At 41.5% G+C, this 27,518-nt stretch overlaps 1 protein-coding gene across 4 annotated transcripts in view; it reads left to right on the plus strand.

Annotated features, from left to right (window-relative positions):
• The window catches only part of ADAMTSL1 (ADAMTS like 1), a 1,467,826-nt gene that overhangs the window by 225,907 nt on the left and 1,214,401 nt on the right, over window positions 1–27,518 (plus strand). For all 4 annotated transcript variants that reach the window (XM_029608733.1, XM_029608741.1, XM_029608751.1 and 1 more), the window contains exon 2: window positions 25,241–25,360. In XM_029608733.1, coding sequence (XP_029464593.1) covers window positions 25,241–25,360 — 120 coding nt within the window. The remainder of the gene's footprint in view (window positions 1–25,240; window positions 25,361–27,518) is intronic.

The raw sequence follows: 27,518 nt of genomic DNA on the forward strand, positions 1-27,518 counted from the left end.
TGGCGCTTGGGCTGTTAATTGCCTTTGCCAGTAGTTAGCCAGCTTTACCAAATTCATAATAACACTGTTTAGTGTACCGCATACTTTTTTCAAGTGCAATAACTTGTAGAGTTTTTAGTTGATTTCTCACTAATCCAAGTTTTTTTTTAAAGTTTTTGGGGAGAAATCTTTTTTATGTCTTTCCTCCAGCTCTCTGATCTGCCACTCTAAATCAGCATGTTGAGCTTTCTGCTCTTTATTCTTATGACTCGCAAGGGCAATAATATGGCCCCTGAGCACCACTTTCAAGGATTCCCACTGAAGTGTAGGATTATAGTCTGTCCCTGGGGTTATGCTTATGAAAATCCCTCATCACCTCCTTAAGGTTTTCTCGAAATGCCTTCTGGCCCAATAAAGAAAAGGTCAACCTCCATGGCCGACCCATACCTGCTTGCGCCCTCACTTTATGAGTTAAGGAAATAGCATGTTGGTCAGAAATAGTGCAGGTCAATATGTCCGAGACCACAGCAGAGACAGGCAGGGTCTTGCTAAATAAGAAAAAAATCAATCCAGCTGTAAGTACCACGTCTGGGAGAGTAATATGTAAAATTTCTACAACCCAGATTCCATGCCCTCCAAACATCAACTAAGTCATACAAGCACATTAATTCTTGAACCCCGCTCCCACCAGGTACATTAATACCTTTACCTCCAGATCTGTCTATGCGAGCATCTACAGATTCATTCTAATCCCCCCCCACCATACACATACACAATCGGGTAGTGTCAAATCCCAAAAGAACTTGCCGTAGTTTAGTATGAAATTCCCCCAATCCCATATTAGGGCCATAAAGATTCACATAGGTAATGGTTTGACCTTAGAGACTCCCTTCTAGAATGACATAGCACCCTTCTGGAACACAGCAAAATCTGTGCACCTTTAGAGGAAAATGTTTGTTTATCAAAATGCAGACCCCCACAGCATCAGGAGGAATAGGAAGCTGCATAAACAGTACCCACCTAGGCTTTCTTTAATTGTTCATGTTCTTGTGCCTCTAAATGGGTTTCCCGTAAAAATGCTAGATCTGCTTTTTCTTTCCTCAAGAATTGCAGAATCCTAGGCCACTTAACAGTGGTGGCAATCCCTCGTACTTTTAAAGAGATGATCTTAACCTCTGCCATGATGGAACACAATTTGTTCGTTACAAAATCCGATGTGCACTCCCATACCCATCCAACAAAACCCACCTGTCTGAGAAATAAACTGTGCTAAGCTGGGCACACTTTTACTACGTACAGTACCAGAAACCTCCCCTCCCACAACAACATTCCCATTAATGAGACCCAACCCAAAGAACCACTCAAACCCCCACCTGCAAACCATCTCACAGCAAACACCCCCACCCTTCTCCACCCCCCCAACCCCCATGCCCCTACAACACTCAAAAATATGAGCTTGATGGCATGCCTTCTAACCTTTCCCCTATAGGGAATATGTTCTGGCTTCTCCATCCTCCAACCCACTCCCCCACCTGGTCCCCCAGCAGGCAACGAGCTCCTACAGATTTCTAACTGGGGTCTGGAGGCCATTACCTTGTGCCAGAACTAACCCCTTGCCCACCAAAGCTACAGAAACAAAAAGCAGATGATAAAAATGCCATTGACTGTATTCCCAAACTCCCCCCAAGGAGATGTAGCTGTGCACTCCGAACTAGCAGTCTTCCTGGGCGTGCATAGTAGAATAGACTCCCACCCAAGAAATAATTCTAGCATGTATTAGTATTACTTCATAGCTTATAGGTATAGATAACTAAGCTCAGTACAAAAAAGGAGCGTTTGTCCTCATCCTCCATGGGAATATAGGCTGTGAAGAAACAAAGAAGATTCAGCAAATAAACTTCAGCCCTTTAACTAGAATGCCAGAACTTCAGGAAACCATCTCTTTTGAAGAGTTAGATCCACCTGACTTTCTACGTAGTCTTTGGTTTCCTTGGCCCACTCTTTGCCTTTTGGCAGCCTCACCTCACATCACAGATCTGGATGAAAACTTCTTAGAGTGTGGCAGGATCAAGATACCGGCCATTCTCAAAATTACCTCTGCCTCTGCTTGAGTTTTAACTCTAGATGTGATGCCTTCAATAGTAAAGGATAGTCCGAAAGGAAATAACCATCGATATTTAACCTCTTCCTTGTGCAGTATTGCTGTGATCTCTCGAATCTCTTGATGTTTTTTTTAGCATGCCAGGAGCTAGGTCTGTATAGACTGCAATAGGATAGCCATTCCACATCCAAGTAGGCTGCTTTCGAGCAAGATTATAAAATTGGTCTTTTAGCCAATAAGCATGGAAGCACGCAATAACGTCCCTAGATTTATTTGGGACACATGGGCTCAGCGCCCGATGTGCCCCTTCCAGCTCTATGGTGGGCTCAGTCTCCTCACCATCCTGAAACTGCAAGATCCCTCTGCAGATGCTATCTACTAATGCTTCACAGTCCTCATCCTTGGAGGTCTCCAGTACCCCCGTAAAATGCAAATTACATCTTGTAGCACAATTTTCCAAATCTTCCAATTTGTCCTGAAATTCTATGTGTTCCTTCTGCAGCACCTGATATTTTCAATCCAGCTGCAATAGAGACTCTGACTGGGCATCCACGCAGTTTTCTGTGTCATCTGCTCTGTGACCCAGCTCAGTATTTTCTTTCTCAGCCCTGACATTAACTCCAGGATCTCTTGTTTATTAAGCATCATGTTAAAACAGAGCTCATAAAACTAAATCACCTGGACAGGATGGTATGTATCCTAGGGTACTGAAGGAACTCAAAAATTAAATTTCTGATCTATTAGTTAAAATTTGTAACCTATCATTAAAATCATCCATTGTATCTGAAGACTGGAGGGTGGCCATGTTGTGCGCCCCATCCGTGCCCGGCCCGCCCATGGGCCTGCTTACCTCACTAGCTCCTCTGCAGGTCACGGGTCGGCCTCCCCAGCGGCAGCCGCGAGCACCTCCAGGCCTCGGCATCCCGTGGTGGCGGTCGCCGGGCCTTCCACTGCGCACCAGGCCTCATGCTGGAGTTCGGCGTCCTCAGTGGCATTGGCCATGCCCCTATGCACGAGCATGCGCGGACCGCCCGTCCTCTTTAGGGCCAGGGGCGGGTCCTAGCTCCACGGCGCATCCTGATTGAACGTACGATATAAGGAATTCCCTGCCTGCACTTCCTTGTCTTGGGATGTGGCGTAATGGCTAAGGCTAAGAGACTCTGATCCTTCCATAAAGTCAAAAAGAAACTTTGATCCTAAGGTCTTAGGTTCAAGCCCCCACACTGGTACTTCCAAGAACTGATTCCAAGCTTGTGTGTTCAAACCCCCACATCTATGAAGCCAAGAATACCTGCTTCTAAGCTTGTGGGTTTAAGCTCCCACTGCAAGAATTCCAAAAACATCCATGCCAACCGGAACATCACTGTCCTGTTCAGTTGCTTGCCCTGGACCTTGCTCCTGTTGACAGTCTCCTGAGTTGTACTGCTCTGTCTGGTATTCCAAGTCCACGGTGACTGGAGATCCATGGCCCACCTGGATTGCCATCGAGCACAGCAGTGGGTTGGCACAATAAGTGTGCTAGTTTGCCTCCGCGTTCACAGTCTTGTTCCAGCATCTGTCTGTCTCCTGTCTCCCCAGGTAGTACCCTTGGCCTGCTCCTTGACCGTTCTGCTCACTGCCTAACTTGTGACCTTGTCTGACCTGTGGAACCTGACCCTCAGATTACTGACCCTGGCTGCCATTGACTATGTCTCCTAATTCTGGCTTTGTGCCTTGCCTTGTCATCGCCTACAATGTACTGGCCTTGCTTGGTTCTTCAGACCTACAGCCTAGTGACTGATTGTGCACCCTTGCTGCTCATGGGCACGCCTCTCTACTACTTCTCCAGGAGACACTGTGAGGCCCACCTAAGTCCAAGTGGCCTGGGTCCCTACGGGCTCCACCTGGGGGGAAGCTCATCCTAGTCTGTCTCCTCCAGTGCTCTGCCTCCTGGGGGCAGGTGCTTCCTGGTCCCTACCAGGGAGCCATTCTCCACTGCTCCAGGACAAGGGTCCACCTCCAAGTGCAACAGGCCAGTGTAACCCCAATATTTAAAAAGAGTTCCAGGGGTGATCCGGGAAACTATAGACCAGTGAGCCTGACTTCAGTGCTGGGAAAAATAGTGGAAACTATTCTAAACATCAAAATCACAGAACATATAGAAAGACATGGTTTAATGGAATACAGTCAACATGGATTTACCCAAGGGAAGTCTTGCCTAACAAGTCTTCATTTTTTTGAAGGGGTTAATAAACGTGGATAAAGATGAACCAGTAGATGTAGTGTACTTGGATTTTCAGAAGGCATTTGACAAAGTCCCTCATGAGAGGCTTCTAAGAAAACTAAATAGTCATAGGATAGGAGGCGATGTCCTTTTGTGAATTATAAACTGGTTAAAAGACAGAAAACAGAAAGTAGGATTAAATGGTCAATTTTCTCAGTGGAAAAGGGTAAACAGTGGAGTTCCTCAGGGATCTGTACTTGGACCGGTGCTTTTCAATATATTTATAAATGATCTGGAAAGGAATACGAAGAGTGAGGTTATCAAATTTGCGGATAGTACAAAACTATTCAGAGTAGTTAAATCACAAGCGGATTGTGATACATTACAGGAGGACATTGCAAGACTGGAAGATTGGGCATCCAAATGGCAGATGAAATTTAATGTGGACAAGTGCAAGGAGTTGCATATAGGGAAAAATAACCCTTGCTGTAGTTACATGATGTTAGGTTCCATATTAGGAGCTACCACCCAGGAAAAGAATTTAGGCATCATAATGGATAATACCTTGAAATCATCAGCTCAGTGTGCTGTAGCAATCAAAAAAGCAAACAATGTTAGGAATTATTAGGAAGGGAATGGTTAATAAAACGGAGAATGTCATAATGCCTCTGTATCGCTCCTTGATGAGACTGCACCTTGAATACTGTGTACAATTCTGATCACCGCATCTCAAAAAAGATATAGTTGCAATGGAGAAGGTACAGAGAAGGGCAACCAAAATGTTAAAGGGGATGGAACAACTTCCCTATGAGGAAAGGCTGAAGAGGTTAGGGCTGTTCAGCTTGGAGAAGAGCTGGCTTAGGGGGGGATATGATAGAGGTCTTTAAAATCATGAGGGGTCTTGAACAAGTAGAAGTGAATCAGTTATTTACACTTTTGGATAATAGAAGGACTAGAGGGCACTCCATGAAGTTAGCAAGTAGCACATTTAACACTAATCAGAGAAAATTCTTTTTCACTCAACGCATAATTAAGTTCTGGAATTTGTTGCCAGCGGATATGGTTAGTGCAGTTAGTGTAGCTTGGTTCAAAAAAGGTTTGGATAAGTTCTTGAAGGAGAAGTCCATTAACTGCTATTAATCAAGTTTACTTAGGGGCAGATTTTAAAAAGTTGCGCGAGTGCGTACTTTTGTTCGCGCAGCAGGCGCGAACAAAAGTACGCCTGATTTTATAAGATACGCGCGTAGCCACGCGTATCTTATAAAATCTGGGGTCGGCGCGCGCAAGGCTGCGCAAAATCGGCAGCCTGTGCGCGCCGAGCCGCGCAGCCTGCCTCCGTTCCCTCCGAGGCCGCTCCGATTTCGGAGCGGCCTCGGAGGGAACTTTCCTTCGCCCTCCCCGCACCTTCCCCTCCCTTCCCCTACCTAACCCACCCCCCTGGCCCTATCTAAACCCCCCCCCCTTAACTTTGCGCGCGTCGGCCGGCAGCCCCGCTCCGTCCTCCGGTCCCGGGGGCTGGTCTGGAGGCCTCGACCACGCCCCCGGGCTGGCGCCACGCCCCCGGGCCCGCCCCAAAACGCTGCGTCAGTAGGCCCCGCCCCCGACACGCCCCCTTACAAAAGCCCTGGGACTTACGCGCGTCCCGGGGCTTTACGCGTGCCGGCGGCCTATGCAAAATACCCGCGCCGGCCTTTGAAAATCCGCCCCTTAGGAAATAGCCACTGCTATTAATTGCATCAGTAGCATGGGATCTTCTTAGTGTTTGGGTAATTGCTAGGTTCTTGTGGCCTGGTTTGGCCTTTCTTGGAAACAGGATGCTGGGCTTGATGGACTCTTGGTCTGACCCAGTATGGCAATTTCTTATGTTCTTATGTTCTTAAATCAGCAACTGAACTCCTCTCGTGTGGGTAAGCCATTTCCTGACTGCAAATTATCAACAGGCATGCTGTCCCCACATTGCTCTGGTGAGCTGCAGCCATCTTGCCTCCCATCCCCTGCCAACTCGCTCTGCCCTTCGCTGGTTTTTTTTATACGAAAACTGCTGGAAGTCAATGCTTTTTTTCCCCCCAGCCATCCTACTGGGTTTGCTGCAGCTTTGGAAAGGATAAGCGCTCCGTTTCGCTGGCAGAGGAACACGTTTCACTGCAAATTCTGCCCGGGGGAGGTTGGAGCGTGTGATCCGACCTCCATTCCCCCGCTGACGTCACCGTAAGCAGAAGACTTTACTTTTGAATGTTCTTTTTTTATGTAAAATCTGTTATAAATGCATAATTGAACTGTGTGTGCGCACATCTGTAGAAGATGTGTGTGTCTGTGTGTGCAAGGCTGTAAGGTTTGCTTAGGGAACCTTATACCCTTCCCTTGACAATGGGTTCTGTTTGGGGGGGGGGCTATCAATTTCCAAAAATATGGATTGCTGGAGGGAGCTGGGCATTTTTTGATGTTTGGGCACAGGACAGAGACTGAATGATGCGGGGGGGGGGGGGGGGGCAGCATAGTAATTGTTTGCATTCGCAGAGGGCAGCAAAAAAGCTGGCACCGGCCCTGAGCTGCGCATGCATTTTTGGTGTGCAAACTTTACTCCCAAGGCAACATGAAGCTTTGTACATAAATATTGTGCACACAACAATGTGCAAGCAATTTAGCACCCTCCCATGTAAATCTAGTTTATAGTTTATTAAATTTTATATACCGACGTATCAGAAATCCATCACATAGGTTTACAATTATAAAAACAAACAACATAAAACAAGAAATAACATAAAACACTATTGTGAACAATGCATGGTTCTAAAACATAGCTAAGAGTAATAAAAGCAATATTAGTTAAATAAAATAAATGTCAATTTAAATTAAATAAAGCTAAAAACCAATAATCATAGTCTGTTGTCTTAAGAGATAAAAAAACCTTAATTAGCAACATTAACAGCAGAATTAAAAACCTTATTTAGAAATTGTGTAAGCACAGTTAAATAGCCATGTTTTGAGATCGGCTTTGAATTTTTTATCTGTCTGTAGACTTATTTCTGCTGGCAGTGAGTTCCAGAGTTTAGGGCCTGTTATCGAGACTGCCCTCTCTCGTACCTGGCTCAAGTGCACTGACTTGATTGTAGGAATTGTCAGTAATCCCTTGTTTTGCGGATCTGAGGTTCCTTTGAGGCACATGTAGTCGAATGGCAGAATTTAACCATTCAGTTTGTTCACCGTAAATTATTTTGTGTATCTAGTGGGAATTTATTTTATTTATGGTATTTATAGGCTGCAATATTCAGTGTTCTAGGTGGCTTACAATAAAATGTACATAAGAACATAAAAGAAATACTTAATACCTGGACAGATCCACTGAGAAATTAACGGTACTGAGCAAAGCTGCACTAACAAAGTACCAGAACGTAACAATATCATGATGCTGCCACATGAGCTGTAAAGAAAATTAAAGGTTGTATAAAAACATTAGCTATTATCCTCCAGTGCAAAGAGGCACGCTGCCTTAACTCCTAGTCAGAAGTTTCCAGGACTATTGTCAGTCCTGGAAACCTCCATTAGCTCCAGAGTTAGTAGCTAAGAAACAAGGAGGTGATAATGCTCCTTGCCCTTAAGCAACATGGTAAACTCGGGAAGCAGATATGAGGCTATATGGAGTATAGATAAGGCAAGGGGAAGTGGCTGGAAGGATATGAGCAATGAAATTCCAGATCTGCAAGCTCCAATGGCAGAGGCAATCCTAGATATTGTTGCTATCATGGAGACATGGTTCAGTGAGTCCCTTGAATGGGCTACAGCCATACCAGGCTATAATCTATTAATGAAGGATAGAGATGGCAGAAAGAGGGGAGGAATAGATCTTTATTAAAAACGAATCTCAATATTAGAGCATCTGACGTATAAGGGGCATGGGGAAAGGAGGAGGCACTTATTTTTTTCAATGAGAGAGAGCGAGAGACTGACAGGCGGAGATGGACAAGTGGAAGGAGAGAGACAGACCGGCAGAGATGGGCGGGTTGGGAGAGAGAGACAGAGCAACTGGTGGAGGGTGTAAGAGAGTGACTGGAGGGGGTGGACTGGTGGAGGGAGAGGGAGGGAATGGTTTGGATGGACTGTGGAGCAAAGACAGAGTGAGAGACTTTGGGAAGGGCAAAGGAGGAATGTTTGAGACTGACCTACATCACTAAAAGGGAGATGTGGAGAGAGGTTTGGTGCACATATTTCCCTCCCAGCCCCATGTCCCAACATGGCATTTTTTGAACATTATTATTACTGTTTTTAAAGAAAATCCTGTGACTGGGAAACCACCCTGTTAGTTTGATCTTGGCAGGAGTCCAATGGCTCTCTCCACACCTGCCTGTTAACAAATTCCATGTACGCAGAGACAGGACACCCCGGCTCATAAAGCAAGAGGCACTGCTACAAACATTTCACTATTATCTCAAGGTGCTGGACATGCATCTCGGTGGCATCTCTAGACAGAGGAAACTTCTAAGCAACAAAAAAAATCCCTGGCCAGTTTCAACCACTAAGTATTACTACTACTAAAATTATTCAAGAACGTCAATCAAAAATTCTTCTATAAAGGAGTGGGAGAAATCCCAATATAAAACTGCATCTTTACTTTCTATAATTCACTGCATTCACAAAAACTCTCACATCAAAAGGTGCAGAGCTGAACAAGGATATTTCTCCTCACCTCTCACCACAAAAAAAAAAAAAATCAAATTCTGTTGTCACCTCAATAACAGCATCACAAACTTCCTCCAGTACCAATAACATTGTATAATACAAAATGATGAAAAAATGTACTGAAAATCTTAGGAAATCTGCCATATCCTAACTACCAGACTCAAACAGTAACTACTTTACCTGTGAAAAGGCAACCATGCAAATATTACACTAGGCTCTAAAACACTAATGCATCTCCTATTAGGAAAACAGAACAAGTCAAGCTGTTATAGATCCCTATATAGCAACTATTTACTAGCAGAATATCTCACCTAAATCACACATGTAGAATGCAGACAGAGCCTCATCAAATGCAGAATATAGAGACCAATAGTATATGGGCTGGATTTTCTAAGTTCGCAAAACTTAGAAAATCCGGTGGTCACAGGGGTCGGGGGGGGGGGGGGGGGGGCGCGAAACGGGGCGGTCTTGCGCTAGCCGGCAGCAATCGCACCGCTGCGGTGCGATCGCTGCCAGTGTCGTGCCAAATAACTACACAGAAACATCGCTTTTCCTCATAAAACATCAAATACAATCAAGAAATATAAAATATCAATAACAGTAAAACCATATTAATAAAGAGAATTTCAAAACAACTGACATATAGAACATCCAATAATTTAAAACTCTTATAAATTATATTTATGTTTAAACAGTTTATTAAATGCAGTTTGAATACAGAAGACTTGATATACAGTTGTTTCTTAAGCATACCAAGCCAAGAAAAGTTAGTCATCGCGTTCATTTTCTTTTATATATATTGACCATTTCCTCAACCCCTCCACCCTCCCAAACTTGAGGCAATGGGGATAACAAACTATTATCAACAAGACAAAAGCAAACCATCAAAAGTTATCGTTGAATGCATATTGGGCCGGATTTTTAAACATATGCACGTGGGGTACATCTGTGCGCGCTACCCGGCGCACACAAATGTACGCCCGATTTTATAACATGCGCGCGCAGCTGCTAGGTAGCTATGAACATAGCACAATTTTTGAGAGTTTCAATTACTTAAAAAACAAGTCTATTGTTATGTAGTTTCTACCGTATTCCAAAACAATCTTAGTATCACGATTCCATACGTAAATCACAACCAAAAACTCAACAAATCGTGCTTCTAAAAGATTTCATACCTGCGGAATGCATTGACGTCATTCTGCTACTATCAACTAAAGACGCCGTCAACCCAAGTATTTATAGCAATTCTCACGAGACGTGCGATGCTTTGCGCCAAAAAGTCAATTCACTCAACCTGTCAATCAAAGTGTTCTAGGATGGTTCATTAATATCTAATGATATCCAAAGGATTGCAGTAATAAATAAATGTTGGTTTGATTAACTATATATCACAATAAATGTGCGCTTCCTGATGGAAATCCATATTGAATAATATACATTAGTTTATTATAGATGAAACCATGGTAAACCAAAACATGATCTTGAGCGGTTTTAATTTTTCACACCCACACATTTCTAATCGAAAGTGCAATTAATAATAACCCGGTTGACACGATTATAAATCACCAGTATGATATGTCTCATAGCACAAGGTGGAATACATTATGATTATAAATATAAAATGGATAGTCAAAATGAAATAAAAACGTATATCCAAAATTAAGAAGTGAATAATATATGCTAATATCAGTATTAATCATAACTTAAATTGTGACAGCAGATAAAAAAATGTGAGCAACTATCAAAAATGATATATAAAAAAAATTTGAAAAGATATAAAATAATTGGACTCCAATTTCTATTACTAATTTAAAAAACGATGTTTCATAATCATATCATTTTTGATAGTCCTGCTAATTGAAGTAAGCATCACTGAAATAACTAATATTTTTGGTGTGGGTTATTTTTTCACTAGTAACATTGACTCCATCACAATTTCTGATTATTAATTATATATACATAAAGTCAGCCTCTCCAGTTTCATTTAATAATACATTTTTTATATTTTTCTGTATACTATTTTATACACCATTTTGATGTCCAAATACATTTTTATGTTTGATTTGTTTGTAAACCATGAGTTTGCACACCTATACATGTATTTTATTATTTTATGATTTGAGTTTATACACCTATACATGTATTTTATGATTTCATTATTTTTAATTATTTAATTGTTTCAAATTTATATTTATATATTGAATTAATTCTAGTTTGTACACTTATACATGTATTTTATTTTATGATTTGAGTTTGTACACCTATACATGTATTTTATGATTTTATTGTTTTAATTGTGCTGTTTCAAATTTTTATATTTTCATATTTATTCATTTCTAGTTGCCTCTGAGGCAGCTCTATGAGCGAAACTCGGCCAGAGTCGGGCATTGTAATAAAGGGCTTCTTTTGATCGTCCGATTCTTATTGTCTTCACTGGATCCAACTGGATCGGCTTCCGCTTTGCTTTTTGGGTCCAAATATTTTTTTAAACAGTGCTATGTTAATTGCCTTAACTATATCCTCCAGCAATGAATTCCACAGCTTAATTGTACGTTGAATGAAAAAACATTTTCTCCAATTTGTTTTCAGTGTGCTCCTTAATAATTTCATGGAGTGTCCCCTAGTCTTTTTATTTTTTGAAAGAATAAATAACTGGTTTACATGTATCCATTCTGTTCCACTCGGGATTCTATAGACCTCTATCATATCCTCCCTTAGCTGTCTCTGCTCCAAGCTGAACAGATCTAACCTCTTTAGCCTTTCCTAATAGGGAGCCGTTCCATCCCTTTTATCTTTTTGGTTGCCCTTCTCTGTACCTTTTCTAATGCAACTCCTATCTTTTTTTTGAGATGCGATGACCAAAACTACATACAGTACCATGTGGCCTTACCATGGAGGGATACAAAGGCATTATGAGATTTGCCGTTTTATTCTTTATTTCTTTCATACTAATTCCTAACATTCTATTTGCTTTTTTTTACTGTCACCACACATTGAACTGAGGATTTCAAAGTATTGTCCACTATGAGGCCCAGGTCCTTTTCCTGGGCAGTAACTCCTAATATGGAATCTAGCAGTTACTTTTCCCCATGTGCATCAGTTTACACTTGTCCACATTAAATTTCATCTGACATTTAAATGCTCAGATTTCCAGTCTCGCAAGGTCCTCCTGCAATTTTTCACAGTCCACTTTTGATTTAATAACTTGGAATACTTTGGTGTCGTCTACAAATTTTGCTTGCCTCTCTCGTCATTCCCCTTTCCAGACCATTTATAAATATATTAAAAAGCACCAGTCTCAGTACAGTTCCCTGAGGCACTTCACTGTTTACCTTGATCCATTAAGAAAACTGACCACTTTTGTCCTACTCTCTGTTTTCTGTCTTTTAACCAGTTCAAAATTCATAGTAGGCCATTGCTTCCTATCGTATGACGTTTTAATTTTCTTAGGAGTCTCTCATGGGGCATTTTGTCAAATACCTTCTGAAATTACAAATACTCTATATGCACCGGCTCACCATTGTCCATGTGTTTATTAACCCCTTCATTGACTAAATTAATTCTTTGCTTCTGTGTTTACTAATAAGGATGTTGAGGAGATACCAGTTGCAGAGATGGTTTTCAAGGGTGATGTGTCAGATGAACTGAATGGAAATCACTGTGAACCTGGAAGATGTAATAGGCCAGATTGACAAACTAAAGAGTAGCAAATCACCTGGACTGGATGGTATGCACCCCAGAGTTCTGAAGGAACTCAAAAATGCAATTTCAAATCTATTAGTTAAAATTTGTAACCTATAATTAAAATCATCCATTGTATCTGAAGACTAGAGGGTGGCCAACGTAACCCCAATATTTAAAAAGGGCTCCAGGGGCAATCTGGGAAACTATAGACCAGTGAACCTGAATTCAGTGCAGGAAAAATAGTGAAAACTATTCTAAAGATCAAAATCATAGAGCATATAGAAAGACATGGTTTAATGGAACACAGTCAACATGGATTTATTCAAGGGAAGTCTTGCCTCTCAAATCTGCTTAATTTTTTGAAGGGCTTAATAAACATGGATAAAGGTGAACCGGTAGATGTAGTGTGTCTGGATTTTCAGAAGGCGTTTGACAAAATCCCTCATGAGAGGCTTCTAAGAAAACTAAAAAGTCATGGGATAGGAGGCAATGTCCTTTTGTGGATTACCAACTGGTTAAAAGACAGGAAACAGAGAGTGGGATTAAATAGTCAATTTTCACAGTGGAAAAGGGTAAACAGTGGAGTGCCTCAGTGATCTGTTCATGGACTGGTGCTTTTCAATATATTTATAAATGATCTGGAAAGGGATGCGAATAGTGAGGTAATCAAATTTGCAGATGATACAAAATTATTCAGAGTAGTTAAATCACAAGCAGATTGTGATAAATTGCAGAAGGACCTTATGAAACTGGAAGATTGGACATCCAAATGGCAGATGAAATTTAGCATGGACAAGAGCAAGGTGATGCATATAGGGAAAAATAACTCTTGCTGTGGTTATACGATGTTAGGCTCCACATTAGGAGTTACCACCCAGGAAAGAGATCTAGGCGTCACAGTGGATAATACATTGAAATTGTTAGTTCAGTTTGCTGTGGCAATCAAAAAAGCAAACAGAATGTTTGGAATTATTGGCAAGGGGATGGTGAATAAAATGGAAAATATCATAATGCCTCTGTATTGCTCCATGGTGAGATTGCATCTTGAGTACTGTGTACAGTTCTGGTCACCACATCTCAAAAATGATATAATTGCATTGGAGAAGATACAGAGAAGGGCAACCAAAATAATAAAGGGGATGGAACAGCTCCCCTATGAGGAAAGCTAAAGAGGTTAGGACTTTTCAGCTTGGATAAGAGACGGCTGAGAGGGGATATGATAGACGCCTATAAAATCATGAGAGGTCTAGAATGGGTAAAAGTGAATCGGTTATTTACTCTTTCGGATAATAGAAGGACTAGGGGGCACTCCATGAAGTTAGTAAGTAGCACATTTAAAACTAATCAGAGAAAATTCTTTTTCACTCAACGCACAATTAAGCGCTGGAATTTGTTGCCAGAGAATATGGTTAGTGCAGTTAGTCTAACTGGGTTTAAAAAGGGTTTGGATAAGTTCTTGGAGGAGAAGTTCATTATCTGCTATTAATCAAGTTGATTTAGGAATAGACACTGCTATTACTGGCATCAGCATGGGATCTACTTAGTGTTTGCGTATTTGCCAGGTACTTGTAGCCTGGATTGGTCACTGTTGTAAACAGGATGCTGGGCTTGATGGACCCTTGATCTGATCCAGTATTGCAATTTATGTTCTTATGTTCACAAAATGTAGCAGCTTGTTAAGGCAAGATTTTCTTTGTTGAAATCCATGCTGACTGTGTCCCAGTAAAAATCATTCTTTTCTGTATGTTCTTTGATTTTCTCCTTTAGAATATTTTCATGATTTTTCTTGACACTGAAGTTGCACACCAATCAAGAGTTTCCCAGATCACCCCTGGAGCCTTTTTTTAAAGATCAGGATTATAATAGCCACACTCTAATCTTCAGGCATGATGGATAATCCCAACAATAGATTGCAAATTACAAATTTGCAGTTTCATTTTTCGGTTCCTTCAGAACTCTGGGTTATATACCAGCTGGTCTGGGCAGTTTGCTACTCTTTAGTTTGTCAGTCTTCCTTGTTACATTTTCCAGCTTCACTGTTATTTGTATCAGTTCTTCTAAATTATCACCATTGATTATAGTTTCCAGCAGAGGTATCTCACTGTAACATACTCTTCAGTAAACACCGAAGCAAAGAATTAATTGTCTTTTTGCAATGGTTTTATTAGTGCCCCTTTAACCCCTCAATCATTTTGCAGTCCAGTTGACCCCCCCCCCCCCTCACAAGCCTCCTGCATCAGATATATTTTGAAAAGTTTCTATTATTTTGTCTTTAAGGCCAACTTCTTTTCAAGTTCTCTTTTAGCCGCCTTATCAGTGTTTTACATCAAACTTACCAATGCTTTTTTCCTATTTTCCTCAGATGGATCCTCTTCCCAATTTTTGAAAGCTCTTTTGGATAAATAGCCTCTTTGACCTCACCTTTTAACTGTGCTGGCAGTTGTTTGGCCTTACTTCTACCAGTGCCATGGGATCTCAATATCATCTTATCATAACTGATGTAGCTTCTTGCGAGTTGCTGAAGTCATATTCTGTGAAGTTTCTTACATAGACGGTAGTGTTCTTAGTTGCTATCACTTCAGCTAGAAGAGTCAGTGAACTACAAATATTACTTTCATACTGTCCATACCTACAGTTTTTTTCACATTACGGTGGTGCTCCACCCCATCCTATGTTTCTGACTAAAGTGGTTTCTGCATTTCATTTGAATCAAGTTATTGTTTTGCTCATGTTTTTTCGACAACCACATGTGCACAAAGGACAGAAGGTCTTCCATCTGCTGGACTGTAAATAGACTTAGCTTATTACCTGAGAAGAATTCAAAATCATCAGGCTTTTCAAATGTTCTTATCCTACGATCCTAACAGACTAGGCATGACTTGCCAAATGTACTTTCTCTAACTGGCTAGCAGATTATATCACACATTGTTATGTGTTGGCTAGGCTTCAGATCTCAGACTCTGTCAAGGCTTATCAAGGAAGAGCCAGGGCTACTTCATTTGCTCAATTAAAAGCTGTCTTCATTGAGGACATCTGCAAATCTGCAATGTGGTTGTCAGTTCATACCTTCATGTCCCATTACGTCGAGACAATCTATCATGAAGTGACAGTATTTTTGGGTAAGCAGTTTTGCGCAGCCTTTTCAGTCAGCAGTCCACTCTCTATGAAGGATCCAGGTTGTTTATTCACTAAGTGCTTCACTATGCAGCCCTCAGCTTGGGACTTCCCATGTGTCATGGCTAATTCAGTCCTGCTTATTGATGGAGAAAGCAAGTTTGCTTACCTAAATGGTTCTCCATGGACAGCAGGATGAATTAGTCTTGCTTAATAGAAAAGTTAATCACCTGCCTCCCTGGAGAGTCGACTAGGTACAGCAATGCTCTACAATGGCTTGAGGGGCTCATGAGGCAGTGCGTGAATGGGAACTCTCAAGCATGCTCAATGGTAAAACTTTACCGAGCTAGAGAGATGGGTCCACTCAGCACCGTTGGATGACATGTCACAGCTATTTCATCCTGCTGTCTATGGAGAACCCTGTTATGGTAAGCAAACTCACTGAGGTCCAAATTCAAAAGCATTTAGCTAGATAGCTCAGAGGTTATTCTAATAAAATGAAGATTTGGCCACTTAGGGGTGGATTTATCAAAATGCAGTAAGTACCGCATGCGATAGCAAAAGGGGTGTGTTTTATGCTAATATAGCATTTATTGCAATACCATTTCAGATTCTGTGATAAGTGCCAGACCTGTTGTATTTCCTTCATTCAACCACCAGGGGACCATTGGAGAGAGAGAGAGAGAGAGAGAGAGAGAGAGAGAGAGAGAGAGAGAGAGAGAGAGAGAGACTTGCTATAATGTCTACTCCTTAGACAGGTATTTGTATCCCTATTGGAGGCCCACCTAGTAACTCGAGGTGGGGATTAGGTAAGAGTGTAGGGGGTTAGGGGCCACTTTGACATTCTACGTGATACCTACGAACAGAACAGTGGTCTCTTGTGAAGATTTGCTGGCCTTCGGAGTGAGGAAACTCACTCCAAGATGAGATTTGGGCAAGGTTCTCTCAATCTAGCTTGATGTTACCCAGGTAGAGAGTCCATCAAGCTAGGTTGAGAGAACCTTGCCCAAATCTCATCTTGGAATGAGTTTCCTCACTCCGAAGGCCAGCAAATCTTCACAAGAGACCACTGTTCTGTTCGTAGGTGTCACGTAGAATGTCAAAGTGGCTCCTAACCCCCTACACTCTTACCTAATCCCCACCTCGAGTTACTAGGTGGAGCCAAAAGCTGTCAAAGTTAGCTGGATAAAGTTAGCCGGCTAACTTTAAGATAGCTGGCTATATTCAGTAGTGTGATGGCATTATTAAATATACCCCTAAAGTTAGCCGGATAATTGTATCTGATTAACTTTTCTATCTGGATAGTGACTAAATATGAACCTTGTTGTCTTTTAACTAAAGGGAAAATTTCCCTGCCAGGGAAAACAAGTGAGGCAATATGAGTTTGCTCTGAAGCATCTTACTTAAACAGACTACCTCATTTTGTTATGATGAACTTTCTTTCTGTGTTTTATGGATATTTTTCATTAATTCCAGTTAAACTTGTAAAAAGTTGAGGCACTCAATAAACTGACCCTCTTGCATTTTAAGTTTTCCTTAGATTTATTGTGTTGTTTGCACTTTAATTTAACTTACTGCTTGGGGAATCCTAGACACAACTTATTGGGACTTACATAACATTTGCTTGTCCTCAGTGCTTTTATTTTTATTTTATACCACCCCAACCTCTGTTGACTATTTCTAGGGTAACTGTTTTCCTAGAATTGAAGAGGAGGGCTTACGCTGATTACCCAAGAGATCAGAGTAACTCTATACTGTAATATTCTTTTATTAAGAATATCGTCTTAGTTTACCAAGGTTGCTCAATAATGGTGTTATGAAGTCTGACTGTTAATTCCTGGAGACTCTGGGACAAGCCAGGAAGGTTGGAAACCCTACATTGTGCAGCACTGCTGTATGCACTCAGTACCCCAGTGGGTTGTGCTCCGCTGGACCGCAGTTTCTTCTCTGATGGAGATCTCTTTATGCCCTGTAGCAACTGCTAGGGCTGCTTTCATTCAGTGATCTAGCCGAGCTCAATAAGGTTCTTAACACTAGAAAGAGTCATGTGTTTGCACTTTGTCCCGTTGTCCACTCTGAGAAAGCCAGAAGACAAGGGAGGAGTCGTAAAGTCACTCAGGCCAAGAATATATGTAACGGCCCAACTAAAAGGCTCACGCCATAAACAAGTCAGAATGTGAACTCAGAAGTACTGTACACAGCTGTGCCTTATAGCGCTTCAGCGCTGGCAGGTTAAGTGGGCACAAAGCCATAAAGATATTGTATGAGGGCAGGGCGAAATGGCAGCGAGCTTTGTATGCTCTTCTAATAATTTGTGAATGAGCAATGAGAGACAAGACAACTCTAATCAAGTGGGTTCAACGGCATTTGTGCAACTGTGATTTGTGTGGCCTCGCTTCTCTTTCCCACAGTCTACGCTTGTATTTCTTGACAAGTGTTGCCTAGCGGCAGAGGCGCTGGAGTGTTTTCTTTTCATTGGGTACTGCTCTGTTTTGTGAGGACAGTATTGGCGCCCTGGTTGGTCAGGTCACTTAGGGTCAAGTGGAGGCGTGTGCAAAGCTTTAGAAACTCCTCAACACCATTGACAGTGACTGGTTGAGATGCTGGTAGCTGGCGGTTTCCTTTGAGGGGGGCACTTCATGCTGTAATTCTTAGGCGCAAATCATTTTGTTTCTTTTGTGTGCTTGCGAGAGGGTCTGAAATGGAGCTTAAATAATTCCTCCAATGAATACATTAAACAAGTTCTTCTTTTGTGGATGTCCAGCAACTGAAAATAATGAACGTAAAGCTGCATTTCCTTCATGGAAATTTTTTAAAAAGAAGTCAGAGCCCTGGCAAATAAGGAAATTGTAAGAATCTGATCTCTGGTGCAAAAAAAGGGGAAAGTGAAAAAAAAATGTTGATATACTTAAAGAAGGGCTAACAGATTTCTGGTGGGAACATTTTCACAGTTAAATAAAAACATTTGCTTCGGAAATATTCTGCCATGTGGACCTTTGTTTGTTGTCAGTGAAAGCATTTTCAGATGAGCAGAATAACAACCCCCTTCTTCTGAAATGTTCAGACCATAGAAACGTGACACACAATACTGTTTGGTGTTTAACACTCACGGAGAAGCTGCTATTTCAGCAACACTGGAGCAGAATTGATAGTACCTAATGGGAAGCATTTGAGAGTACTGACACATAAGCCTGAGATCACACACTAATGCTTTTTGTTTGTAAAAGGGACTTTTATTTTTCTCTTACTTACAGTATAGCGCTTTTTGATTTCCATGCTTATGAAATCATCTGTAGCAGTTTCAAATTAAGTAATTGTGTATGTATGTTCTGAGACTAAAAAAAATAGACCTGAGGGCAACATTTAATCATAGGGCAAAAGCAGAGTGAAAGAAAGTGCAAAAACGCCCTCCAACTTTGAGACGAGAAAACCTCATGCAGGAGGAGAATGCAAGCGAAAGCCTGTGGAAAATCACTGTGGGCCTTGATTCTTCACTTTATCACATGGGGAGGGCAGTTTCCAGCAGCCTTGTGAAAATATACCGTTTGGGGGGAGGGGTGTCTCGTGCTATGGGGAGTATTTAATCTGCCTGCTTGGTAGGTGGGAAGTATAGTATGCAGGTTCATTCCACGAAAAGGAGGCGTGGGAAGTGAAAAAGAGAAATTCCCACACTTGCTTTTCCAGGCCTGCCCTGGCCCAGCCCCCAGCCCCATCTTTCCCCCACGCGATTTTTAAATTGCCTTTTTCCAAGGGTAAATGCTCATTTGCCTACGGAAATATCTTTGAAAATTCGGCCTTTTACGAATGAGTCCCACAGCACTTTTAGCAGAATTTTATTTTTGTGCGTTAGTGTTTTTTGCATTCCTGAACTTTTGAGAAGTGTGAAAAGGGCAAGAACCGCCAGTGAGAAGAAGCAACAAAGGCAAAGGGGCCCATCACATCTTTGAAAACCTATTCATGAAAGATACACCAGTAGAAAGAGAGAGTACAGAAACGTTATAAACAGAATGAGGATATCCCTCTCTGAATTTTGGATCGATTGGCTAAAGAAAGGGACAGAATCCAGGATAAAAGTCTGGCCACATTGAGCTTGTCAAATCCGATTATGGCATGTGAATGCGGTTATTGAAACAGCTACTATTAGATCCAGAGCAAGAGCTTGGCCATCTGTTCTAAATATTCTAGCACAGTGCATCACCAGAGCCTCCCCAATACTAGAAAATCCTTTTAGGCATCTGGTCTAGGCTTTCTGCCAAAAGATGGGACCCAAAATCTTGCATCTTAAAATATAAATCAGCATAATAAAGCGATCACCTCTACTACTCTTTGGATTTCTTTTTTCTATTTGTGTGTATCTGTACAAGCTAAACATTGATATTGCTTTGTATAGAGTAACACCACAGCCAGTGATAAATAAGAAGTGTAAACTTTCCTCACATTTTGGGATATGAAATACGGACTCTTACAAATGTGTAACGTTCTCCAACATCACCACTGTGCACTAAGGTGTACTAATAATGGGCAAAGCCAAAAATATTCACTGAGCAGTTTACTTTATCAAATCTCAAATCTACTGAATACTTAATGAAAAAATGTCTGTCCCAGTAGCTCTCAACATTACTTGTGTGTTGCAATGAGTGCTAGCTTTTCCTGGTAGTGTAGAAACAACATATGAACCCACGATACAATTAGATAACTCACCTCTCCTTGGCAGGGATGGTTCTATAATTAAGCAGGATGAGGTGACCCCCCTCAGATGGCAAACTTTTGGGGTGGCAACAAGCATACCCAAAAATATCCCTGCCACGGCCACCTCACTTTGCATTCTGAACATAAGAACATATGATATGCCATACTGAGTCAGACCAAGGGTCCCAGGACCCCCTCATTCCAGAGCCTCCTTTCCATTAAAGGTCACCTACTTCCTGTGAATTGATAACTTGGAAGTATTTAAATGTCTCTACCATATCTCCTTTATCTTGCCTTTCCTCTAGGGTATAAATATTTAGATCTTAAAATCTGTCCCCATATGCTTTAGAATGAAGACCGCTGACCATTTTACGAGCCACCCTCTGGTCTGACTCCATCCGGTTTATAGCCTTTGGAAATTGCAGTCTCTCGAACTGTGCACAGTGTTCCAATTGAAGACTCCTCAGGAACCTATACAGAGGCAATATCACCGTCCTTTCTTTCTGCTGACCATTCCTCTTCCTATTTACCCAAGCATCTTTCTGACTTTTGCTGACACCTTCTCCACCTGTTTAGCACTCTTGGGATAATCAGATCTTGCTCTTTAATTCGGGTACAGAAGAATTCCACACCCTCTATTGTACAACTCCTTTGGGATTTTGTAGCCCAGTGCACGGCCATGCATTTTGTAGCATTAGATCTTAGCTGCCAGACTTTGACCGTTCCTCACTAGATCCCTCCTTTTGTTATCCACACTTTCCTGGCTGTCTACCCTGTTGCAGATTTTGGTATCATCAGCAGAAAGCCAAACTTTTCCTGATAGTCCTTCCACAATATTATTTACAAAAATGTTGAAAAGAATCGGTACAAGGATCAGTCCCTGTGACTCACAGCTGGTAACCTCTCTCTCCTCAGAGTGAACTCCATTTACCGCTACCCTTAGTCACCTCCAACTCAACTAGTTTCTAACCTAGTCAATCGCTTTAGGACTTATATAAAGGGTGCTTAGTTCATTTATAAGTCACCTATGTGAAGCTGTGTCAAAAGCCAACCAGTCAAAGAAATTGATAAGATTCATCTGACAAAACCTACCATGCTGCCACAGATCTTGTAACCCCATTGGTTTCCAGAAACTGCACATTTTAGCCCTCTTCTTAATTCTGTGCAGTTACCCAAAAATCTGTACAGTCTGGAAGAAATCAGGAGAGCTGGCAACTCTATTAAGAGAGAACATGTGGAAATGAGATTCCTATGTAAATTCTAATTATTAATATAGGTAGGAACCACTGTTAAGGAGGATTTAAAATAAAAAGCTTTATGATGAAATAAGCAAATCTTCATTAAAGTATGTAAAGATAAACATCCACTTAGCATGTTCATATATTGCATTGTAAATTTGCCAAAAACATTTGATAAGCTCCAAGTTTGTTACTGGTAACACTTGCAGAAGTAAGGAAGGATGTGGTCTATTTGGCTACTAAAATAAAGTGAAAAAATGAGACCAAATGCAATTATATTGATTTCATCGACACCAAAAATAAAAATGTGACCAACTATATAAAAATTATATTCTAACCAAACCCAAAGGTAAAGAAAACTCCTTAGGAGCCAGTTTTCTTTCCATCATAAACACAAGTTAACGCCGGAGCCCAGAGCCTCGCTGCGGTAGTGGCAGCCTGAGGTTTCTAGCACCATTGGAGCAACTGTGCAGTATCCCCTAATTTAAACCTCTTTCCCCTACAAAAGTAAACTGTCGTTTCGTCTGACTTTGGGAGTAGTCAGGAGTGTAAATGCTTAGATGACTGAAAGAAAATCAGATCTGAAACACGGAAGCTTAGCCTGCTGTGGGGGCAAATGTATATGGTCTCTACTGAAAAGTGGGGGGGTGAAGGGAGAAGAGGACCAGTGAGAGGGCAGGGAGACAGGAGAGAGTGAGAGAACAGGAGACGAGAAGAGAAGGAGAAAGGACTGGGTATGGGGAGACTATGGGATCTGGGATGGGGTAAGAGGAGGAGGGGACCAGGGTGGGGAGAAATGGAGGAAGAACAGGGGAGAGCGAGGGAAGGAGATAGATTTCAGGATCTGGAAGGGTAAGAATCCAGGATGAAGGGAAAGTCAAGATTAGGGAGCGGGAGGGTTATGTCCCTACCCCTATACAGGTCCTTCTCCCTCTCACATACCTAGCCTCTTTCCCTATCAGCCTGCATGCCCTCTTCCTCCCACGTACAAACTGCCCCTCCCCTATCACTGTCAGCTGGAAAGATGACCCTCCCAGGCAGTCTTCCCCAGTCAGCCATTACCTCCCTATCAACCAACCCCCTCAAAACCATCCAGCCTGCCTGCTTCCACTGGCCCACCAGCAAACCGTGTGGCTACCGACAGTACGGCGGATCAGGTTTGAAATGATCTTACTAGCTTTTAAAGGTTTTAATGGTCTTGCACCACCCAGTTGTAATGCTGCTTTTAAACTGTATCAGCCAATGTGGCATTGAAGGTCAGCCTCACCGAGCTCCATCATTCAAACTAATTAGACTCGATGAATCTAGCCAGCGTCTCTTGTGTGTGCAAGGGCCGCTCCTATGGAATGTTCTGCCACAAGGCCTAAAGGAGGGAGAGCGCCTTGATAAATGTTTAGGGAGCTGCTAAGGACATTTTTATTCCAGCAAGCTTATAATATTTCAATATCAAAAGTGGCCATCAGCCTTGCTCTGCTTGATGATATCCCTTATAGGTTGTGTTCCTTGCAGTTTTTTCAGCAGATGAGGTTTTTAGTGGTGTTTTTATATGTTTTTTTTTAATGCTGTGCTTTTGTCTTAAAGTTTTATACCCAGGTCTTAATGTACGTAAAGACTTATGAATGTTATTCTGGAAACTGCCTTGAAATGTTGATAGGTGGTCTCTACATCTTCAATAAATAAATAGATAAGGGTAAAAGCAGCCCTGTTTCCACCTGTTGGCAGAGTTCAAATGGTTTTTGTTTCCCCCTTTTATTTGAAGAGAACCCTTTAACTAGGGGAGTCCTTCATGGATGATACTTGGTTCACTTGTATTCAGAGCAAACAATGGGGGTCATTTTCAAACGCTTATCGCGTGCGATAGCATGCTGGGAGCGGAGTCGGGGCGGCGAGGGGAGGAGTCGGGGCGGCGAGGAGGCGGACTCTGCGGTGTCTTCGCTGGCGGCGATAAGATAAGCAACGTTATCGTCGCCAGTAGCGTGCCCAATAGCGCCACCTTTCATGGTGGCGCTGTTGGGTGCAAAAGCCGGCAGCGAAAACACCACGATGGTGCGAAGGCTGCCAGCTTTGGCAGGCCCGCCCCCCGTTTTCTCTGGATTCACCATTCTGTGATAGAATGGTGAAGCCAGGCCCATGTTTCTTACCTCTAACAGGTCTTCTCTGAAGGGGCAGCAGTTCACCAGATGCAAATAGCACCCCCCCCCCCTTTTCTGGAGTTAAGCTTATTAGTCTAATGTCAGAACTGAAGCAGGCTACAAGGCTGCAGGAGTTGCCACACATGCTCAAAGATGCTTTTCAAGAATTCCTGGAACGTTCTGTCAAAGTCTGAGAGGCACTGAGTGGTAATGATACCCCATTCCCCATGTGGGACTGATGATTTGCTGTTTTCAGAGCGTGCCTCTTTCAAGTGATTCATATATTGCTTCACATGGAATACTTTAATTTTAATTCTTAAAGCTTGATTCACTAACCCTTTTTTTCAAACAGAGGAATGGGAGAAAAGCCTTAGTAAATCAGGTCCTTGGACTATTTGTCATTCCAGCATTGCTCCAATAATGCATGTTGATTAAAAATGTTAAAAGATTCACATCTGCAAATTTTCTGCCCAGTCAGGGAAGCCAGGGTTTAAATCAAGCTTCTCCCACTGTCGCTCCTGGTGACTCTGGACAAGTCACTTTACCTCAGGTGCAAACTTAGGCCTAGATTTATCATTTTGCTACAAATTTCGCATGAATAATGCCTGTAATTAAAAAAAAAAAAAAAAGGGATGAGGTTTGGGTAATTTTGGAGATACCACAACACATTCTATTTTAGTGGTTTGCATAGGTATTTTACTACAATGAGTTATATTTATCAGACTAGCAATATTTTTCACATTGCAAACTGTGTGAGAGAGAGAGAGAGATTGATTCTATGAGGTTCTCCTATAAGTCAACTATTTATACTACTGTAGGAGGGTCAACTAGTAACTCGAAGTGATGTTTTGGTGGTGGTCTAGGGTTTGGGGGGTAGTTTTACATGCACAGTCAGAGGTACGAACAGCACAGTACACATCAGAGAAGATTTGGTGTGATCTGGAATGAGGAAAGGACACAAAGATGAGATTTGTACATTGTACTCTCGACCAAGTTTGATGCACTCTCTACCTGCTGCTATCCATCTTTATCACGGGCATTAGGGCCCTCATGCCCACAATGACTCCTTAACATGATTTGATGAATGACCTTGTTAGAAGTTTATTTATTAAAGGTTTGCTCTAATTCTGTGTCTATGAGAATAATGTTTAGTAAATAGAGCCCTAGATTGTAAGCCCTCTGAGACAGGGACCTGAATTTGTAACTTGTTTCAGATGTGCTAGGAGTCTGCTTCGGGGCAAAGATTTCACTCAAAAGTAATCATTTCAAACCATTATTAGCAATACTTCAAGGCATGATTTTATATATATGTGCATGTGTGTTAACTCTAAGTAGTAGTTCAAGGGTTAAAGATTTTCATGCTAGGTCAGCTCCTGTAATTTTAAGCACGCTAACAAGAGGTCATTATTCTAAACCATTCTAGGTATGTGGAGACCAAAACCAAGGAGTCGTTTTTCTACGGGAGTTTCCGCTGATCCGACGGGAGGGCCTGCATGATGATGTTCTCTCCGACCTATTGACAAATCACAAGACTGAAGATCCGGTAGGCCCGCATCTTTTACTCTGAATATTATGGGCTTGTTTTGCCACTGACTTGTACTCCTGTTTTTGGCATGAGAGTTTAAGATTTAGTTCCCCACTTCTGATGATTAAGGAAATTTAGCAAAAAATCAAGAGACGCAGAGAGAGAAATTTCAGTAGCAGCTACTAAACATCCCAGTGTTTCTTTGCTTCGATTTCATGTGGGTAGAGAAGGAAACCCAGCCATGTTTGAAGATTTATAAATTCTTCAAGGCCTTACTAATCCATACTGTTCACTGTTGTTCTCTCTCCATCTAGATATAGATATACACACATAGAGATATAGAAACAGATGTACACACACCCGCATATATATATATATATAGAGAGAGAGAGAGAGAGAGCACAGAGAATAACATAAAGTGTAAACATCCCATTCAAAAGGGGGTCATGACACTGCCCAGAAATTCAGCATTTGAAAATGATCACAGTTGAAGGTTTGTCTAACTTCAAACTTTCCATTTGAAATCAAAACATTAGAATTTACCTCCATTAATTGCACAACCTTTCTGTTTGATCTACATAATGAAATCAAGATTAGGGAGGGATTCCTAATAAAATATGAAGGCTGCAGCCTATCACCCTGCTTGCTGTCCAGTCAATTCATAGGCCTACCAAGGTTTTGGGTGGAATATTTTGCGAGCGCTGCCAGCATTCTGCTTTGAACTATATTTATTCAACTGAGACTCCGAAATGAGTTGGTACGCGATAACATTTTGTTTGCTTATTTACTGTCTAAGGACATTCCCAGCCTTTTGAGTCACTTGAAATGAAATTTATGATAAGAGCGATCAAGCTGTGTAGTGTTTTTTGGCATCTTTTTCATCTGGTGTTTGTTGTTTATTAAACTGAAACCTTGCTGCAAAAAACGAAAATGTTTTTGCTTGGATTTGCATAAGAAATTGAGATGGATGCTTTGCCAGAGTCGTTTGGCTGGAATGAAAATGAAAAAGCATATTTTGGAGAGGAAATATACGGTGCCATATTAGGTGCACTGAGTATGCACTGCCCCTTCAATGCGGAGTTTGTGTAATTACTTTAATGTTGTTCTTAGGATTATTTCAAGCAGTGTACTCACATTTAAGCCTGAACTTAAGATCTATGCATGGTAATAATTTAAAATACAAACAGCAGGCAAACTATGCAGCAGTTAAAAGCACTTCGGTGTTGCACAATGAGTTCCATGTTAAAAACAAATGTTGAGTTCGAAATGTTTGACCATTTTGTATTGAATTTTTCAGTGTTTTTTGGTAAGAATTATTAGAAAATAAACAGCAGTAGTCATCTTTAACCCAAAGTGCTACAAAATAATACAAGTACTGGAAGCCACCCTGCAGACCACTTATGTTGAAGGCAACTTTTGTGTACGCTTCTACACTACATGAGAGTGGACTTGCTTTATGAAAGTATGCTTCTCACATTTTTAATTCTCTGGCAAAAAAGCCCTTGATCTGTCAGGTTTAGGGGATTTTTGACTTAAAATCAAAAAGTAAGATGATATTAGAGAATATTTTCAAAATACATGTGAGTTGATGTTAAAAAAAACAACAAACCAAAAAACCCCCCTGCAGAGTGGGTAAGATAACTGGGTACATTTACCAGGCTATCTGCATCTGATTATTCAGTGGGAATACCCAGTTAAATCGACCTGCATACATTCTGAGTGGGTAGGTTTAGGGCAAGTATTTGTATGGATAGAGTTGTTCTCGCAAACTTAGCTGGGAAGAGCTGAGTATCCCGCTACTTGGCTATGTTTTTAAAACCCCCTCCTGGGAATGCCCTGATTTGGCTGCTATTTTACCTGGCCAAATTTAAGAAAGGTAAAGAGGGACCATTTTGATCAGCTTAGATTTACCTGGCTAAAACTGGGTTTCAGCTGGGTAAATCTTTTGCATGTCAACCTCAGAGAGACTGTAAATAGTTGGTGTTACTTCTCTTAAATGACTAAGCTGGAAGAATGGGCAAAAAAATAGATCATAGCCCATCATCGGCTAGTCTATCAGAACCTTTTTGCCATTGCATAAACATGGCGAACTTAGAATGGTATTTGAGAGAAGAGAAATCTGTATTAATGGGCATAAGGAGATGTTGCATCTAATCTTGTTGTGAGGCCAGTGCGT

Source organism: Rhinatrema bivittatum, chromosome 1 (assembly GCF_901001135.1).
Source record: "Rhinatrema bivittatum chromosome 1, aRhiBiv1.1, whole genome shotgun sequence".
In the NCBI taxonomy this organism is placed as follows: Eukaryota; Metazoa; Chordata; class Amphibia; order Gymnophiona; family Rhinatrematidae; genus Rhinatrema; species Rhinatrema bivittatum.